Genomic DNA, 20,946 nt, shown 5'->3' with positions numbered 1-20,946 from the left:
GCATCCCGGCAGCAGATGGCACTCGGGCGTCGTCCGGCTGCGGGCCCAAAGTCGAACACCCTCCTCGATGGGCACGGGTGTGATCTGTCCCGACGTCGGGTCGTCCGAAGCGTACGACGGCTCCATGGCGTCCGCCGTGTGGAACGACGAGTCCGTCCGCCGTCGACATGGTTTTCGGCCGCCGCCGAGCCGCCGCCGGCGCCGCCGTCGACAGCGTCGAGCGCGACGCCGAGCTTCTCGACGTCCAGTGGGCGCGTCTCGCTCCGCACGGCGCGCCGCTTTCGCGACGAGCGCGACGAGCCGTCCGACACCGGCACTGCTGCGGGGCCGGTCGGTGTGCAGCTCCTCCACTCGGCCTCGGTGCGCACGTCTTCTTTCGGCTGGCGCCGGCGGCACCTGATCAGCCGGTAGTAGCGAGACGTCGATGACGGTGGCACCCAGCTGCACGTTACCGGAGGTGGCCTGCGCGGCGAGCACGCGCAGTGAGGGCACCTCAGCAGCGTCGGTCGCGCCGCCACCGCTCGCCGCTGCAACCAGGAAAACCAGCTTCAGTTGATAACGATGGGGCTCAAATTCACGTCGACGTTTTGCCGGAGATCTCCACTTTGAATATGCCCACGGTTTGAGCGTGATGTGTGTTCATTGAATATAAGTGTATTGCACATTATTGTCATCAAGTGGTGACTTTCCTAGACACAATACGCTTATAAGATGCTGGATATTTTATCAAGGCTGTAAAGCAGCAAAGTAAATGACCTTTCCTGGAACTTTCACACTCTCGAAACATTAATTGTCAAAAACCCTTAACTCGAACGCAACGTGAAACCTGCAATATCGTAGTGGACAATAGCGTGTTTCAAGACAGTCGCATGCCATCCGGATGCCTTGTTACCAACTACCCGCCTTTTCGCAGTCTAATTCACTGTGTCCCTGACACGCTCTAAAAGCCACCGACAAAAGACTAAACCGTGTCGTGGGAACAACCAGACAGCAACGGTGGGCGTGAGGGAAGAGTGGGGAGAGAGGGGGCTACCACTCACTTCCTGGACTAACGATTTATAGCATTGATTGCTTGGTGGTGAATTAATATCGCCTTCACAAGATTCTGACCTTTAAAACGATACAAAAAACAACGCATGCAGCTGTTGAAATAAAGCAATAATGACACCCAAGTGGAACACGACAATATGACTAACATCAGTACACATGGTCGCCAACAAACCCACTCGACCTCAGAGACCCCTGACTGAGCTGAAGGTTTTCGCCACCGTAAATGTCGTGTGGCCCGGGTCTCCACTGACCGGGGGCTGACGGCGCCTTCCGACGGTGCTCGCTGTAGGCCTCCAGAATGTCGTGCACCTGCTGCAGGCTGATCTCGCCGGTGCCGACACGGAGCTGACACTTCGCGTCCGTCCAGCGACCACCGACACCACGGAGCCATCCAGCATCGGGAGTCTGTGGTCAGCAGGGTCAGGGATCACGGCCCGGAAGGCCAGTACTGATACCAGCATCGCAGGTCAACCGAACAGAGAAGCGCACTCTTCAGTGGTCTGCACAGGCAGCCACTGCCGCGAGTGAGGCAGGAGTCCGTCTACAGCTAATGACTGTGATTGGGATTAGATGCACGCGGCTCGGTCCTTAACTGATCAGCAACAAGACAGCCGCCAAACGTCGCCAGAACGTTTCCAACCTAACCCGACCACGCAAAACATCGTTGGAGCCTCAGATCTGATTGGACGTTCTGTACAGCAGCACTAACTAGGTAAGTGTCGGTTCCCTGCGGTGTGCCAAACAGCGACATCATCTGGGGACGTCCTCTCCTCGTTGATGGTGGACAGGGATGGGTTGCGGACGACGGCCGAACGGCTCGTGCGGCGGCATCACAGGGGCCGCCGGCGCCCGTGGTCTCATGCGCGTCAGAGCTCATCTCTGTGGGAGACCGGCCGCTGCGTCATCACGCTGCTGGGGCATGCCTTCATCAAGACAATCCCTACTCAAAATTAAACTCAACTGAGGCTTTCAATTAGTTTATTATGTTCTAAGACTGATGAGAGAATTTATGGCAGACTGTGTTATAGATGCAGTGGAGGCAGAGTACTCGTACGCCCCACGCGCCAACAATCCAGCAATGCCAAATCATATACAGAGTAAGAGATCAAACAGATTGCACGTTTTTTTAACACTCTGATACTGACACTTTGTCGCATAAAGCCGCCATAAAGAGTCACGGCAACATCCTTCAGAAGACACATTGTTATCTAATTCCGAAAATACGATGTCAATACAACATGCGACCGTACCTTCGAGGCCGAGCAGAGCCGCTGACGATGTGGCGGAACCCATGCAGTTGAAAGCCTCGCACGTGTAGTTGCCCAGGCAGCAGGTGCCGTCGCCGCCGGACGTGATCCGGTGGATGTCCCCCGCCTTCAGCTCGTGGCCGTCCTTGTACCACTTGAGAGCCGGTTGCGGTGTCCCCACCACCTGAGCGGGGTCAAGGTCGGGTCACAGAGGCGGTCGGGCGGGTGATGCGGAGTTCGGAGCAGCCACGGTTGTGTTCTTGGGAGTAAGCTTTCCAGTTGGACTTCAGGAATCTATGGCACCGGCAACGGTCTGCCCTGAAGACCACGTTTTGATCTTTTAAAAGAATCTAACGCTCACCCTTGTGTGGTAGATCAGCAGTTAAAATGGGGTCATGACCTAGCTCGTTCCCGAAACGAAATAAATGGACAGCGCAGCATTTTTGAGTCTGCTCATGACGTCAGGGAGGCAGTAATACATATAACTTAAGAGGGGCTCAGAGAGATAACCATTTTCTGCAAACCAGGCTGTTCAGCCGTATCCGAAAAGGTGAGGTGGTGTGAGCTCGTAGTTGGTTTGTTTACGTGGTTGGTTTTCGGTGCGCCGCATCGAAGCCATGGTTGGAGTACACTCCCAACCTGTGCAATAGCGCTATATTCCTAGGAGGTGGAGGAATGCCATGCCACCCCACTTTTCGAGAATGCTGAACATTAACCCATAATGGCATATGACAAATTGGTCTGGAGCCCCATTTTCTGAGACATTCCTTCACCTCTGGATAGCATTACTCTCACCTTGCACTGCAAGTTGACAGTTCCGGTCTCGGTGAGCGAGGCCCGCAACGGCTCCAGGAAGTAGGGCGCCTTATAGTGCCGCGGTCGGTTGACCGTCAGACGGCCGGTGGTGACCGCCTGGCCCACCGGGTTGGTAGCCACGCACCTCCACTCGCCCTGGCGCGGCGGGCGCGAGTTACTGAGAGCGAGCGGGGGCGGGCAAGCCGGGGTAGAGGATGGAGAGGGCCGACGCGGGTTCACGACTGAGGTGGAGCGAAGGGGACGAAGAGGGAGAGACGAGTTGGCAATATTCCGAGACATGGCCGTGGTGGGGAGAGGTGGAGAGGAAACGCCGCTGAGGCAGAGGGTGGCTACACCAGACCGGGAAAATTACCTCACGTGCTACCCTTCCTGTTCGACGGCATGGCTGCGTTACCAGATTTAGGAATCAGTACGTCATCGTCATTAGCCGGGGAACACTTTGGTCTTGAAGTAAATGTGAATTAGGCGCGACAGACACGGTCCAACCGCAGCGAAACACCGATGCATAGCCACAAGTAGTCTCCCGTCCAGCCCTACTACGCGTGAGGCACTCATGCGATGAGCGTGAGTGTACCATGGTAAGACTCTAGTAAGACTCTAGTTATGACATCTAGTGCATGAATAATGATATTGCTGCGTTTATCTGAGCCATCGAAGGAGGCCCACGCGCCCACCTGGTCCTCCAGCTGTACGGTTTTCAGATCCAGGTGATACTTCCCCGGTGCGCCCCGGCTCAGAGTGACCATTTCGCTGGTCTGAACGGGCTCCTCCTCCCGGAACCACGCCACGTCGGGCTCCGGGTACGACGCCACTGTTGGAAAATGCAGACGGCGGACGTCATCTAAGGAAGGATTTTGTCATCGCTCGGAAGGTAATGCCGGTCTTTGGCCAGCTCACTAAGGGAAGACTTCTGTCATGCCAAGAAAATCTTTTAGGTTAAAACTTATAACTCAGACTTAGTCTTAAATACGGCCCCTCATGCATCTGCATACAGCAGTGGCGTTGCTTAATTGACATCGCCTTGCGCCCACTGTGGTTGGACATCATAATCGTGAATTATTTCAAATCATTTTCACTACTAACGGTAGAACCGGGTTGAGTTTCAATCCTTATAACGGTATGTACATTCACAACAGCAGATTTCATCACCTACGTACATAATTCCGATTATCTCTGTACCCGAATCCTACAATGTATTACACCCACACTGGGTCCTCGGGGTACACCGAAACGACTAACTGGACAGACCTGTGGTAACCATCGCATCTGTAGCCACTCTCGAGGGTGCAGGGGCACTGACCGCTACATCTGTACGCACCCTCGACAGTGAGGCGGCGCTGACCGTCACCTCTGTGCCCACCCTCGACAGTGAGGCGGCGCTGACCGCCACCTCTGTGCCCACCCTCGACAGTGAGGCGGTGCTGACCGCCACATCTGTACGCACCCTCGACAATGAGGCGATGCTGACCGCCACATCTGTACGCACCCTCGACAGTGAGGCGGCGCTGACCGCCACATCCGTACCCACCCTCGATAGTGAAGCGGTGCCTGTCGGCGATGCTGACCACCGTCTCGGGCAGCAAGCCCTGGGTGAAGCGGGGCGGCAGCTGTCCCTGGCACACCTTGCACCGCTCCTCCTCCGTCAGCTGGTTCTCGATGTCGGCCAGTGTCAGCTCGGCCGTTGACTCGGCCGTGCCCATGCAGTTCCTCGCCAGACACGCGTACACGCCTGCGCAGAAGAAGTCGTGTTGTATGCAGTGGAATGCAAAGCATCTTCAAAAGCATCATCAAAACACTTTCTTTTTGCCATGGTTACGATCGCTGGGAAGACACGCAGTTTCATTAGAGACGGCTCATTACAAAACCAGCTTGCTTGTAGATAGCGAAAGCCGAGAAAACACCGAGCCGGCGAGTTGTGTTGCGCAGCGACTGTTGAGTTGAGGCTAACATAACGGGTTATGGCTTGCATCGGAATTGAAAAATTGAGTAACGAGACGTCCTGAACGTATGCAAGTAACAAAAGTATCCACAACCAGTGTGGAGAAAGGTCTAGTGTCGATAACAAAATACATTTATGTACAAGATGAGTGAAAACCAGAATGTGTTTTCGCTGCCTTTGACCGGTAGACCGGTTGACTTGTTGGCCGCTTGACTGGTCGACTGGTTGACTGGTTGACTGGCTGACTGGTTGGCTGGTTGACTGGTTGGACGCTTGAAAGGCTGACAGGTTGACTGGTTGGTCTTACCTAATGAGTTGGTGCCACTGAGCTGATACACGTCACCAGGCTTCAGCTCCTGTCCATCCTTGAACCAGCGCAGCAGCGGCGTTGGGTAGCCCACCACCTTGCACTCGAACGACACCAGTCCCTCGTCGGTCAGCATGGCTCGCAGCGTCTCCATGAAGCGAGGCTTGCGGTAGTTGCGTGGCACTGAAGAAGGTCAAACAGGCCGGACTTAGTGTGCATCTCCCGGTGCCGGTGGACACGGGATGCGTGAGACATCGACGTGCCGGATCAAATTTATGAATGATGCGTGAAGGTGACATTGACATCACGCCTTGGTTGAATGTGTAGATACATGCCATACTGTGAGAACTCTCCCCGATCACTTAACCTCACCGGCCTGAAACTGTGACCGCCACGATTTTTGATAACGGACTTTTTGGGGGAAATCCTGCGCGGTGGCATTCGTGTCAGCTCGATGCCACGCTGCATGGGTCGGCTGGCGCGGCGGCGTCCTGCTCACCGGCCAGCACGATGTTACACCAGGTCTCGGTGACGCCGCCGGGGGCGGTGACCTCCGCGCGCCACTCGCCGTCGTCGCAGAGCTCGACCCCGCTGACCTGGAGTCGCCAGCTGCCGTCCGGGTCGCTGTCCACCGAGTACTTGTCGCTCGGCTCCACCAGTCGGCCCTTGTTGTACCACTGGACCGAGGTCACAGCCTGCGGGTCCGATGCTGCCGGCGGCGTGTGGTGTCGAGGTCAACACAGGCTGTGCTCTCGTGGTGGCAGAGTTCCAGGATTCTTGGCTAGGTTAGTAACTTAGAAAGGGGATGAGAATGGGAGAGCGAGAGAGAGCGAAAGAGAGAGAGAGAGAGAGAGAGAGAGAGAGAGAGAGAGAGAGAGAGAGAGAGAGGAGAGAGAGAGAGAGAGAGAGAGAGAGAGAGGAGAGAGAGAGAGAGAGAGAGAGAGAGAGAGAGAGAGAGAGAGAGAGAGAGAGAGAGAGAGAGAGAGAGAGAGAGAGAGAGAGAGAGAGAGAGAGAGATAAAGGAAGGGTTAAGGGGAGATGGAGTGAGATGGGAGCATGTCTCATTGATTGTCTGCGTTCGACCTTCATTCATATTTCACTCGCCCAAGTTGCATTTTTTCAAACGCTAACCGGTAGGGAGGGCCGGGTCGATGCAGCTTCCTTTGACGCTTTCAGGCTGAGAATGGCAGAGCATCGCGTGAAAACGTCATTGGATTGGTGTCATAGAGTTCTCGCAATTGTCCATAATTTGTATGTTGCTGAGTTAAAAACTGACCCCACTTTACCAGCTAAAATGTCATTTTTTTCCTAAAAATCAAACTATTTTCAAGTGCATGTGTCCATATTTACCAGGTCGTTCCATGTACGAAAAAAAACTTGAAAGACACGTTTCTTGCTTGATTATGACCATCTTGATGTACACTGTGGTGTGTTGTGGGCTTATATTTATGATTTAGGACTCCATTGATGTAACAGTGTTGGCCTCCCAAACGCGATCGGCGGATTCGTCGGTTGCCGCCCGCCGCCCGCGCCGGTCGTTGATCGCCGTGCAGTGTTCTTAAAACCTGTCACTTCTCGGAAGCCAGAAATGCTAGGGACACCTGGGTGTCAAAACACGCTAATAAACATTTGACCGCGATTGCGCAACAGGCTGGCGAGATATTTTCAGAACACATTCGGGATAGTCACGTCGCCTTCCCTATCAGGGTAAACGATGTCTACCAGTATGCATCTCGTCCTGTTCTTCCAGGAGGTGACATATAGAAACACCTGGACGCATCACACTTTATAATTCACGAAAGCCAATACTACTATCATCCGATCAAAGAGCACGAATATCTCGTCATAGCGTTCAGTTGGCTGCCAATTTCGACATTTTAGCGCCCCTAGCAACAAAAAGCCAATACGCTCTTTCTCCAACCACCTAGCTGTTTTGGCACGGTTCGAGCCATTTAAAAATACTGCGCGGCCGGGGAAGAAGCCCGCGCGGGTTCCATTGTGACGTCACCAGCGCTCTGCTGACGTCACTCTCCCGTCGGCCGGCGTGACCTGTTTATTCGGCAGCGGTTTGTGCAATGCGGCTAATGCAGCGCGGACAGCGCCAGCGAGTCGGTGGGACGTTTGGCAGCTGTTGGTGCCCAGCGACCGCACAGCCCGGAGTGACCGGCTAGTGCGCGTGTGTGTATGTCTGTCTGTGAGTCGGCGAGCGGCCGGCGGGCACTTATTTCGGGCCGACAGACAGTCACGTGCGCGTTACGAGGGGGCGGCCGGCGGCTGGAAATAACACGGAGCAGGCCCGGTCTCCAGCTGCGGTCAAGGCCGCCGATGGCGGAAACTCGTCTGGGAATCTCATGACCGCGGCAGGATATCAAACTTGGATTACCAATTGACAGAGATTGACGCCCGCAGAAACAGAACGCTGGCCTCGACTGCGATGGGAAATGTCGGGACGAGTTGGGAGGTGTGATTTGATTGACAGCGCCGATGTTTCAGATGGAAGATAATGATGTGAGGCACGGTTTGGATCCTAGCAACAGCCATGATAAACAAGGCTTGCTCATGTTCGTCATGCCATGAGTTACGCTGAACAGGGAAGAAGACTGCGTTCAGGTGATTGAGGTACATTCCTTCTTGTTTACGCCGTCAGAATCGAATCAACTTTGTTGTTGCATTATTGTACGCCGAATCGACTCAACAAACCATTTCGCAGTGTCCACACTGACGTTTTCCTGGAGGTCAGCAGCTAAACAGGGCCAACTAGCGTCATAGCTGCACCTGGCCAAGCCGCTCTCCGGTGTCCACCGCACCTGCACGGCGATCAGCCCTCACTCCAGCCGGCCCCCAGCGCGAGGCAGCCTGAGCTTGCATGGCAAGTCCGACCCTGCCGCAAGCCCTCAGCTGCAAGCCGACGTGACATCAAAAATTACATAACACAATATAATATTTCAAAGCTACTGTACCCATTCTGACCTAGGGCTGCACCCCCTCCCCCCCCCCCCCCCCCCCCTCTCTCTCTTCCCCTTCTCCTTCCCCTTCTCCCCCCCGTACCTTGCCAGTTGTGAATTCAACTCGAGAGGCACTACCGAGAAAAGGACCCGAAAAGGTCATGCACTGACCACGCTTTACTTGCCCAAGCCCGACCTTTGGCAGTGAGCACTTGACCCACTTATACCTTTGGCAATGCGCCACGGATCCTGTCTGATCTGTCACAGCGAGCGCTTGACCCGGACTGACCCCTGACTGTAGGCCATTGACCCCGACTGACGAAATGGTCAGTCAGTGAACCCTACACCCCAAATGGGCAGCGAGCCTTGTGCTCTCCACGATGTTCAACGGTGAGGTCTTAACCCGTAATGTCATGTGTTTACTACGAACCGTTCCGCTGAATGGCTTGACGTTTTATTCGTGTCAGTAGGTTACAAGTTACCCGACAAAAATGAAGATGCAGCAATGATAATGACACGTCAAGAGCTTGAGAAAGGCCAGAGAGAAAAGCCAAAGTCAAACAAATCCTCTTTTCCACGTTGGTCAACTTTAGATGTAAGCGCAGCACGACTCCAGCAGGTCATAACAGCCGGCGGCAGTGGTTCCAGAACGAGGCTGCACGATACGAAAACACCCTACGCGACATGGACAGCCAGAAAGGGGACAGCTCAAAAGCGCTGGCCCTCGCCGACCTCGTGTTGCGCTCACTCACAGCGGTGCGAGGGATGAACAACGACCAGGCCACTATCGGGGCACGGGGGTCATTCAGGGCCCTGAAGACGCCAAGGTGGTGGCGGCGCGTAACAATATCACTGATTCCGCGCCAGCCCAGCGACCTTACGACTAGCGAAATACAATATTGGCCCCACGCCCCGAGAGAATCCTGGTCGCGAAATTTGTGATTTTTTGCACCCGGCCGAGATAGCAGGCGGTGGTCCCGCCCCAGACTGAGAGACAGTACAAGATGTGGGGGAAGATGGGCCTTAATGAAGAGTTTGCAGGCTTCAGGTGTGAAACGATGACGAATTTTGTTTGGACAAAACAGGATGGAGTTGCATTATTTAGCTGAGTTGGATATGCGCTCCTCCCAGGAGACGGTACGATCGATGGTTGCTCCCAGCATCTTCACGGACGGCAATGGGGTTTATATTAAGCTGGAGATCTTAAGAAAGAAGGATGAAGTTTGTTATGGCCTAGGGCTCGTACCAAATAGAAGAAGAGTGGCCTTGGTAGGGTGAGTAACAAAAGGACAGTGATATGACAGAATGGCAGATGACAGAATGACAGTAATGACAATAATGAAAGAATCGCATGTATGACAGTATGACGTATGACATGTGGCGCATGACATGACATATGCCAGAATGACAGAATGACAGTAGCAGTGGTAGAGGTGGTAGCAGAACGATTTTTGATCGTGAGCGCTTGACCCTATATAAGATCTGAAAGTCATTTCTTGACCTTGACTGACCTTTGACAGAAAGCGCGAGGCGTTCGCCAACCTTGACCTTCCGGTCGTAGAGAGTGTGCACGAGACGAGGTGCCGCTTCGCTCGAGAAGCGCACTGTCTCCCCCGGCGTCTCCGTCTCCAGTCTGTGAAGGGAAGGTCACGTAATCGAACAGCTAATGTTGTCGGCTTCCAAACAATCTGGATCAGACCACGCTGCAGGTTCACGATAAATGATATACGTACGTGGATATGATGAGAGAATGCATCATTGTTATATTGCATTGGGATTTCAGTGCGGCACACGCGCGTCCTTGGTGTGTTCATGTCTATTGGAGAAGCGTCAGTGTTATGTAAGGAAGTCGTTAAGATCTACGTCGATTTCAAAACCAATATCACTGAGAAGCTGAAATGAATAATCGGAGCCAGTCTAGCAGCCTGGATAAATCCACAAAATGCAGAAGATCCAAACAACAAATATAGTTGCGTGCCAGTGAGGAACGAAATAGATCAATCTCGAAATAAGGAATGAATTACTCTTATCAGTCGATGAAATGACACAAAAACGTCTCTGTCCAGTGCTAAAACGAGCGTCAGCAGCTTATTACGGCGGTCAACAGCTTATTACGGCCATCAGCAGCTCATTACGAAGCTCCACGTTAGCAACCGGTCAGAGATCAGATGGGACATGGTCAGACCCTCCTCTGTCGAGTGTTCAAGCGAGCGTCAGCAGCTTATCACGGCCGTCAGTAGCTTACAACGAGGCTCCACATTAGGTGATCCACTATTTTTGCTCAGATGAGCCACTGTAATTGGCCACCACTAGGGCTGCCGCGGTACCTGGCGGACTCCGGGATCTGACCCAGGGCGGCGGAGCGGCCGGCCACCAGCTGACCATCGGCTGCACCGGCCGACAAGAGCCGGTCTTCAGCCGAGCCTGCCGAGCATAGGCCTCGGTCACACGAGGTCAGGCGGGCGACTGCGGTATCCCGCCTAGCGCCTGTGTGCAGGGGAGTGCTGGTCGGGTGGAGCTGCGGGGCCGCCATAGTCGTACTACAGGCTTCTTAACATGTAACATTACGCCAAAGCGCAGAAATTTACAAAATAAGTTGAAGAATGGGTGCTCAGCGAACAAAATGGGTTGTACAACAAAGAGGGCATTCCCCGCATTTGGCACAGTTTTTTTTCTCAAACTTGAGGACTGGAACGCCCAACTGAAAAAATTGGACATTTTGCCCCTCGTTGCGCGGTTACGTCCACGGCATAGCACAGAACAAACACATCTGAAGCGTTATCAATCCCCTCCCGTTTCCCCCGTGCTCCCACTAGGCGTCAGTCGGTGCCGACGGCCCTGGGGGTGGCAATTGCGTTGGTTGGGTCATAACTACCAAATGTAATACACCTTTTTAAAACTGTGTCATTTCTTAATCCAGCAGTTTATTGTCGGTGCCGCCGTCATTTTAAAATGCTAGGTTTGAAGCTTTTCTCCACAATCGTATCGTTGTCGTCCCGAGCATATGTCATGGGTACTGTGCCTGAAACCATTGTTATTTCCATAGTCACGGTATTTTGTACATCCAAACGAACTAATCCAGAAATATTCAGCTCCGCTGACAGCATCAACGAGCATGTTTACGAGATCAAAGAAACGCTGTGAAACATTTTTGCCAATCTTGAGCTTAATTAACATACGCAGTGTTGTCAGTACCTACCCTGCATTCAAACGAATCGAGCCATGTGTCTTCATCGGGCAAAATATAGCATACAATATATTTATCACTACTGTATTGTTTAATACAAGGTGAAGGTCATATGTTTCAATGAAGTGTAATGTAGACCTTTCTTTTAAACCGCGCACGGGTGGCCGGTTAAAAGCAACGGGCTCGGGTGGGCTCAGTCTGACTTCACTTGGGATCGAAACAACCAAGAGATCTAGAGGCACCAAACTTACTGAGTAGGCTGGCCTCTATGTGATCTTACTTGTGCCCATTTGTTTGGATCCCTTGGTCATCATCTTAAGGTCAAACAAGGTCAAACTCAACAGATCAGCGTCCGAAGTGCCTCCAAGCCTCCTCATGCAGCCTCCTTTGCCTTAGATACCTGTTCCAAGCAAAGGATCACCAGTGCTTGCTTCAGGTCAGTGACCTTGTTGATCTTTGGAAGACCACTGTGACCAAAACAATTCGAGACTTTTGTGATTTTGGAAATGAGATCAGCATGAAAGGCTTACGTTAGTCGGTATGATTCTGAAAGCAAAAGGTTTATTAGAATCGTTTTAAGTCACTGACCTCCTCCGACGTTGAGAAAGTCCAAGAAAGAAATCTGTTGACATCCCCATGATCAAGAAGCTCGGAATGGCGCATCGAAAACAACCCCGTAAAGCGCTTCCAACAAAAAAGCGGTTTGATTCGACCTCGGATGGACCTTCACGTCTGATTCAGGATAAATGAAATCAGTCTTTATCTAATATTTAAGTAGCTAGATGTCTATGAAAAATACCTCAGATATGTATGACTTCGTTTGACACTACGATGTCGCATCATATTGAACGATTTCCCACGCAAGCCTAGCAAGATGACAATGTCATCAAAGACAGCAGCCAGAACAGAACAGCGCCGCCATTCTGCAGTGAACTGGGGGCGGCGCATTTCGTCACTGTGGCGCTGGCATCGCTTCGCGGATGCTGCACTGTTGAGCACTAATGTCATGCGGTACAGTTTACCCTCGTGTCAAAGGAGCGACGCGACCGTCGGCACCGGCGTGACGCGCGGACGTATCACGCCACGCGGGACGAACCCGGTCACGTCGGCGGCTTTTAGACACCAGGCCGCCTATTTCAGGGTTTAGGAATCTCAAGGGTGTGGCAGCTGTCAAATTACGATGCCCGTTTCTTAAATTTGGGGCACGTTTTCGTCGCATAGCGAGCAGTAGGCACGCTTGGCCCAAAAGCATGTTGACGTAAGAGATTGGTGATATTAAATCGCAGCACAATAGCATAAGTGTAGCATAACATCAGCTAAAATTATACACTAGTGAAAGCAGCTGTCAAACTAATAAATCTTCCCAGTATAGCAGAGATATTGGCCGAGGTCGTGTTCGGGGGATGCCATGAACTTTCAATCAACGTAGAAGCGCGCGGTATTGTTTCTTTAACCAGCCCAATATGGCTCCCAACATCTCCCACACGGCTGTAGAATGTCGGCAACACATTATCTGTGCAGATAAGCTCTCGAAAGAGCTTACGGCATTGCAAAACTGTCACAGCTGCTTAAGTGCCCAATGAACGCTCATGTGGTACGCCACACCTGTAAACACCCACACCGCATTTTCCAGCACACTTACAAACTTTGTGGAGGGAAACTTTGGACCCCAAACAACGATAGAAACAACAGCTGACATAACGACCACCACTGAACTATCGGATCTAAGCGAACACGCCGCTGACATGCGGTGCCGTCACCCACTGACCTGACCCACTGTGTGGGGCGGCGGCGGCGGTGGCGCGGGCCTGGCGCTGGGCCAGGGGCACGGGCCGCCACTGGGCCCCCTCCCCCGGCGCCGGGTCACCCTCCTGGGCCGTCCGGGGCCGCGGCGCCGGCGACACCGGCGACACGCCATGGGCCCAGCGGCTCTGCGGACGCAGCGGTGGCAGAGGTCATGTGGAGCGGCTCTGCGGGTGCAGCGGTGGCAGAGGTCATGTGGGGCGGGTCTGCGGGTGCAGCGGTGGCAGAGGTCATGTGGAGCGGGTCTGCGGGTGCAGCGGTGGCAGCGGTCATGTGGGCAGCTCTGCGGGTGCGGCGGTGGCAGAGGTCATGTGGAGCGGCTCTGCGGGTGCAGCGGTGGCAGAGGTCATGTGGGGCGGGTCTGCGGGTGCAGCGGTGGCAGAGGTCATGTGGAGCGGGTCTGCGGGTGCAGCGGTGGCAGAGGTCATGTGGGGCGGGTCTGCGGGTGCGGCGGTGGCAGAGGTCATGTGGAGCGGGTCTGCGGGTGCGGCGATGGCAGAGGTCATCTGCGGGCGTCGAGCGCCGCATGATGACGGGACACGTGTCAGTGAAGAGCTTGTAGGGGTGATATGTCAATGGAGCAGTGGCTCCATTGCGCTCACACCAAATGTGGATAACGCGGAGATGGACAAGTTAAGAAGTCCTCCCGTAAAGTATGAACGTCATGTCACGTGGCACCCGCTAGTCCTCAGAATGTATAACGTACTGAAATAAAAGAAGCTTGGCATCCTAATTACCAAATCAGTTACGTCATAACCGTCATCGAAAACGTGTAGCTAAATACATTTGTCCAAGTCAAATTCTCAGTGAACATAAAAATGTCATGCAGGAAGTAAATTATTGTTTTCAAATATTTCTTAAAGCAGATTTACACCGAATAGTTTGCGTTGGCGGCTTTGTGTCCAAAGCACCTGCCACGCATAACTTGATGTGCAAACCCTGAAGCTACACGCAGGTCGTGCTGTCCAGCTTAACGAATGATTTTGCCCCTAACCTTTTGTCAGGCAGGAATGCGGAGTGTTTTAGGTGCCGCACAATGCTGCAGCACGGCCTCCCCGGCCCTGGGTTGACCCTTGGGGATGCCAGTGCTCGCTGGCATCTGGGATGACCTAACGCCTTCAACCATTATACAACTGACTATGACCGGCGGTCTCTTTGGCATCATGCGCGACGGCTTATGATCATCCTGGCCTTTGGAATGTGTTGGGTTCATGTTCTTTTCAACTCAAGTTGTTTGAATCACGCAGTGGGAGGTTACACCAAACCGTGAATCGTGTCGGATACTCTCTCCACATCGTGAGTGTGATGACATGGAAAGCCAAACTATAAGAATTTTAGAGCATTGCCCTCAACACCCAGCATTGTGGATGGCACGCTTCACTGAGACAGAAAGCTAATTCAGTCTTGACGCCAGATAGCGCGCTTCACTGGGATAGTCGGGTCATTCAGTGCTGACGCCGGATAGCGCGCCTCACTGGGGTAGTCGGGTCATTCAGCGCTGACGCCAGATAGCGCGCCTCAATGGGACAGTAGGGTCATTCAGCACCAACGCCAGATATCGCGCTTCACTGGAACAGTCGGGTCAGTCGGCGCTGACGCGCATATCCCGCTAGCTCCAGCAGGCTGTGACGGCATGCCACAGCGGCAGCCATCTGCCGCCAGCCGATCCAACAACAGCCGCCTAATGATAGACACCGTCCCTCCGGCGATAAACACAGCCGCCGGCCCCAAGGAGCTCGTGTAGCAGCGTTTGTCTACACCCGTCAAAGGGTCGCGCACCGGCGGCGCCCGCCGCAGCGCACCCAGAGGCCGCTTACCTCAGGAGGCTCCGTTTTGGACGCGTTCAGATCGCCGTCACAAGACGACAGCAGAGTCCAGCCGAAAGAGAAATACACAAGCCGCCAGATGGCGTCCAACACCCACAGATGCGCTCTCTCGCGCTGCACTAGGATCACAGCGCTTGTGATGGCACCGGAAACGCTTCAACGGTGCTGGAGCGTCCCGCAGCGGTGCGAGCGCCTACGCGTCCCACAGCATCGCGAAATCCCAGCGCTGCACAGCACCGCGAGTACTTGGCAATGCGCAACTCTTGAATCACTGCCACTTATCGCCAGCTGGCGTTTTCACGCGCAGCGCAACAGCGCCTCTGTCTGCGACACCGTGGCGACACCTGGAAGCCAACTGCATGCCGCCGCCTCGGGCGAAATGTTCCGGGGGTCGGCGCTTGGCAGCGGCCGCTGGAGGCGGCACCAAGGCCGCCCCCCTCCCCCCGTGGTGTCTCTGGCAGCAGTCTGAATGGGGCGCTGTGCCGGCAGCCTGGGTCAGCGCCGACTCCCGGAGCGGACTCAAACAAACAGCCGGAGGCGCTGACGGGGGGGGGGGGGCAGGGGTGGCCGTCATCGGCGTGTTCCGCCACCGCCCAGCGGGTGGACGACTGCAGGGGCGCCGCCAGCGGCCCGCGGCTCGCTGAAGACAGGTGGACTGTAATCGGTGTTCTTCTGCCGACCCCAGCGGGATGGCGGCCGCAGGAGAGCCGCCAGTGGCCCGTGGCGGGACGAAGGGAGGGAGATTGTAATCAGTGTGTTCTGCCGACCCCGGTGGGATGGCGGCCGCAGGGGTGCTGCCCCGTAAACGCATCGCCGGCAGCTCCCGTTAAGAGCAGACCGGAGTTCACCATATCATATCCTCTCTACAAAGAAGCAGAATCTCAAATACATCCGGTGATTATTGACAGCTTCCTAAAGTATGAGTCCGTCGGAGCTCATGTAGCTTAGCATAGACTAATTCGAGTCGTATTTCACTTACGATGGATTGCGTATTCTATATGCACGATTTTCCACTTTCTACTTTTTCATTTTCTCTCCCCTTGTCATTGCATTTATAGAGAAGTTAACGAATCACCCCTCGCAGCGAAACGCGCACAGCTCCAATTTAAACCAAGAGTGTTCGCTAACGTGCCAACAAAGTCGCGCTGCACCATGATCCATCAAAAAGATCTAGAGCAGTGACGTAATCGACTTGCTAGTCGTTTGTCAGGCGGGCGTGAGGGATGGCAGTGCCCTTGTCAGCTAAATAATGCGTCGAACGCCCGGAAACAAGCTGGCTGCCTAAATGGTTGGCGGAGTACGCAGCTGCACGATGGAGGGTGACGGAGAGGGATGGGCACATAAGAGAAAATAAGTGTGGGGGTACCACTGCACGGTCGGGAACCAAAACGCTCGACAACAAACAAACAAAAAAACAGTAGAATTTGCATGCGATCAAGTGCGCTAAAATAGCGACACCTTATGTCTTAATCGTGATGTGTTGACGTCACTAGTGAGCAGTTCATGCGGCTGGTCTCATCCTCGACCAGCAACTCACCGGATCGTCGGGCGCGTCCGCTTGAGCCGGCGTCGGCGGTGCGGCGGCCGCCTCGCCTCCTCCCTCGGCCGGTCTGCCCTCGACAGCCTTCTCGGCACGCGGCGCGCGACCGCGGCGCACAAACGGCGTGTAGTCGTCGCTCTCGGGCACCAGGCTGCCGACGGCGCTGGCGGCGGCTGGCGGCCCCGCCTGACCCCTCTTGGGCGGCGGCGGCGGCGGCCCGGCCGAGCCCAGCGCGCCTGGTTTCGGCGGTCGCGGCGGCGGCTCCACCGCCAGCTGGAGGTGCGCGGCGGCGCGGCCGGCCGAGTTGCGTGCAAGTGACCGTGTAGCGGCCGCCGTCGGCGGCGCTACTGTCGGCAATGGAGAGCTGCGTGCCCTCAGCCACGCGCCGGATGTGGTAGTGGTCATCCTCGACCAGCGGCTGGCCGTCGTGGTGCCTGTAGAAAGAGCGGCAGCCGTTAGGCCCGGACATTAGGGGGAGAGTGGGGGGGGGGGAGGGGGGCTGGTGAGCCAAACTTACTGCGAGTAGTGGGCGCATGGCGGAGCATGACTCACAAGAGGTTTATGAGAGGCACTGTAGATTGCGGACACTGAGATTTGCCGAGATTAATGTCATCAGGAAGCAACCCCAGAACCTACGTGACACTTTTTGATATTCGATAGTCAGTGCACCATGGTGTTTCATGACTCTCCGGGACGGGTAGAGTGATTATGACAATATAGCCAACGATCCCTCACTATCCACAGCATTACAGTTCAGTCATGGAATGTTTGTGAAGTGAACTTCAATACTGGACATAATTGTTTCTGAAATTATTCACTGCATCGTCAAACATGGCTAAACTGAAAGGTTAATACAACTGTCATGCGTCGCAGGCGGGTGATAGGCAGTGCAATAATAATGATAAGACAGATAGAAGGTAGCAGATGGTCTTGGTCGATATCGTGTGCGACTTTACCCTTTATTTAGCTAGAACATGGCTGTACTTAAAACACGATTACATCCGACTGAAAAGGAGTGGAAAATGGAAGAATATTTGTGAAAGGAACGTAATATATTTCCAAAATCAGTGAGCTTTTATGGCAAACTGGCGCCTCGTAGCTGCTGAATAGTTCTCTAAATTTGCTTAAGTACACGTCATAAATAAAAAACAAATGCGGGCAGTGCAGACGCCAGACACACTAAAATACACAGTTCAGATACATTACAGAGCATAAGTGATGTGCCACGGTCCCAACCCAGACTAAAAAAAATAATGCGGATTTTTACATCCTGCTTCGATTTCCGCCCCATTGCGCCACGTTCGGAAGTTTGCCGCCATCCCAAGACACAACGCGGGATCCGCAATTAAGTCACAATGGCTCACGAGTAGTTGTCACAAATGAACGGCACGGAACCTCTCGGTTCGAGACTTACTACAAGTCGATCTTACACAATGTCAAAACTGAGCTCTGGTTTGTTCTTTTGTATTATGGCTGACCATGAATAAAGTGCAGCCAAACCAGCTGCTATACTGTGCAAAGACAATCCAAACCAAAAAAGGAGACTGTGAGACCCGGGCGATGTGGTATCTCCCCCCGCCCCCCCCCCCCCCCCCCGAGAGGGTCGGCTGGTGGGAAATTGAGCGTGACTGCAGCAGGGTTGTGAGAGCCACCACGGCTGCCGAGAGTAATTACATTTATCAGCAATCTAATCGCTCCAATTCAAGCAGCTGCAAGCTTTTACTCGGGCCCCTTACCAGGTGGGCGGTTCAGCGCTGAGTCAGCTGATCAGCCAGCTCAGCACGTCTGGTATCAGAGATTACCGGGAGACGCCGCCGCGCATCTGAACTTCGCAGGAAAAGCCGAAAAAGCAGCGGAGAGCAGGTAGCCACCCGGCACGGCACCGAACCGCCGAACTCGCGTCCGCTGGTGACGTCATCCCAAAAGTCGTGTCCGCTGGTGACGCCGTCCCAGTACTCGTGTCCGCTGGTGACGTCATCACAGGACTCGTGCCCGCTGGTGACGTCATCACAGAACCCGTGTCCGCCGGTGACGTCATCAGTATTCACGCGCCGAGAGCGGCCGCGAGCGGGCCGCGCGTCGCGACACCTCTCTGGCGGCTGTCGCAGCTGATACACACGCTCGGCTGATGCATGCCTGCCGCTGCACCGGTATGCCGCGGCCGGCGCGGCCAAATTCCCCGCCGGCCGCGCCAAGTCCGCCGGGGATGAGTCAGGATCGCCCCAGAACCGCGCCTTGGGCGCGCGCGGTCGACTTTGCGACATCTCGCGGCGGTCGGCGGAGCTGCCGGCGGCGGCGGCACGGCCGCGGGGAGGGGCGTCATTTGTCCCGCTCAAGTGGGCGGCTCGGCGGCCGACACGGGCGACAACAAAGGTGGTGTGGGTTTTGTCTGGGAGCGATGTAAACTGTTAGAATAACAAATTTGACGCGGCAACTGAAAACGGATGGTGGTATGCTATTCCGTTGCCGACCGGTCCGGTGGAATGTGGGTCGGTTGGCTCGCCGTGCCCAATTAGCTGTAGCTCGTGCTTTCTCCCGCATGCCCGGCCCGTGCTGGGTGTGAACAGACGAAACAAAAAATACACACTGCCTCTCTCAGATCTCAATCCAGTAACGTGAATTTTGTGGCGCGAGAAGCGGCCGGAAGTAATTCGTCAATGTGTTAGCAAATTCAGTTGACAGTTACGGTAAATCAATCACCTTGCCGAATCCGTATCAAAGCTCATGGCACTTCGCGACCTTCTCAGACGGCAAGGATTGTTTTGAGCTGTGGGATGCGCCGTGCGCATGATATCATGCCGTTGTGTTGCCTGACATAGGGAGCTGGGTGAGAGACAGATGGGCGTGTAAGAGCGCCAGATGGTGAGATAATGACTGTGGGCCTCTTTGCATCGCTTTCGTGGTAATCAGCAATATGATCGTTCGGGTCGGCACACGCCTGTAATTGGCATTTATTTTGCCCACCTGCACTCTTGTCAATAACCTGAACTCGGATGGAGCATATGCAGCCTAAGCCCAACAAATTTAGATACTAAAAATTGTGCAGTCTTGAGAAAAGCACAATGTTGTATGCCTACGCAAAATTCACGGGAAGAATTAGTGATTATTTCAGAATGGAGCAGGAAGGAAGTACAGACAACTTCGGCGTCATGGTAACAACCAAACATCTGACCTGATGAACAAATCAGGAAGGGGAAGGGCATGGTATGTACAGGCTCTTTCCAGTGGACGTGTCATTTAGGCATTCCTGAAAACCAGAATCGCTTGTTCGTAAAGCATCATCACGTCTCATTGACATTCCTGTCGTATGTCGGTTTCGTTTTGTTGGGTTAGAACGTTTTTGCCAGCAATGACCACTTCAAGCCTTCGTGAATAAGGCCGTCGTGTGCGACCGCCGCTACCGAAGCCTTGTTCCTGCTCAGGAACTCGCCTTCGGGGCTTCTGCGGACGCCCGGGCGGGATCCCCGCCAAGGTGGCCGGCAAGCCAACACCTTGCTGACGCTCGCGGCATGCTCTCGGTCAGGCCGGGCGTCACATGTAGATTTAGGACGAAGCGGTAAATGAAGAGAAGGACCAGAAGTATGATCTAGTTGGTAAGGAATCTCTGTGTGGCCGCGTCGCGTGACGTTCGGTCGGCGACATGAAGGAACAAACACCCCCACATCTAGCCGCCCATGCCATGCCCCTCCCCCCCCCCCACCCCTGCAGCAGCCGTTTGTGTTGGCCCGCACCTCTGTTGATGCCAGTGACGAAACTCCCCCCCCCCCCCCCTCAATCCGGCTGGGGATCGCGCCGGCGAAATCACATGGATGACGCCAACATAGTTGCACCGGTCTCCGCCAGATGGCTCCGCCGGGCCGGATAGGTTTTCGCACGTGCCGATTGAGCTCCGTTTGATCCGCAGGCCGGTCTGATTCCGAGAACTCTCACGCCTCCTTCGACCGCGGCGAGTGATTCGAACCTGCTTTGACCTCGGCACAGACCGACTGGCGACGCCATGCTGTCTGCGAGCAGTCAGCGGGAGATTCGATGACTCGAGAAGGTGCTGTGAGTCATGAGTCGGTCCCCAAGAGGCCGAGAGGCAGCAGACTCACTGTCCAGGAAGACGAGAACCACCGGAGGTAAGACGGCTAACTCTCTGACCTCACCGATCAAAAGCACACAGCATGAGATGTAGACAGCGTGGAAGCACGGGTGCCCCGCCCCGAGGAAGCGCCCCGCCCTCCAGCCGCCGGACGAGCGTGAGCCCGCAGCCGCCTATCAGGGCCTCCAGATATGCCGGCGCT

General features: G+C 54.5%; 1 protein-coding gene across 1 annotated transcript in view; it reads right to left on the bottom strand.

The window, feature by feature from the left end:
- LOC119097376 (muscle M-line assembly protein unc-89) overlaps positions 1-20,946 on the bottom strand; it is a gene marked incomplete at its 5' end in the record, with an annotated part of 44,035 nt that overhangs the window by 2,714 nt on the left and 20,375 nt on the right. The window contains 14 exon segments of the mRNA XM_037220421.1: positions 397-527; positions 1,302-1,455; positions 1,874-1,929; positions 2,301-2,481; positions 3,093-3,248; positions 3,788-3,924; positions 4,642-4,842; positions 5,360-5,542; positions 5,859-6,068; positions 9,816-9,937; positions 10,632-10,728; positions 13,260-13,422; positions 16,658-16,896; positions 16,973-17,094. Of these exon segments, the coding sequence (XP_037076316.1) occupies positions 397-527; positions 1,302-1,455; positions 1,874-1,929; positions 2,301-2,481; positions 3,093-3,248; positions 3,788-3,924; positions 4,642-4,842; positions 5,360-5,542; positions 5,859-6,068; positions 9,816-9,937; positions 10,632-10,728; positions 13,260-13,422; positions 16,658-16,896; positions 16,973-17,094 (2,152 nt within the window).

The sequence above is a fragment of the Pollicipes pollicipes genome, unplaced genomic scaffold (genome assembly GCF_011947565.3).
Source record: "Pollicipes pollicipes isolate AB1234 unplaced genomic scaffold, Ppol_2.1 Scaffold_4295;HRSCAF=5057_pilon_pilon_pilon, whole genome shotgun sequence".
Lineage (NCBI taxonomy): Eukaryota > Metazoa > Arthropoda > Thecostraca > Pollicipedomorpha > Pollicipedidae > Pollicipes > Pollicipes pollicipes.
This window is presented reverse-complemented; position numbering and strand designations above follow the sequence as displayed.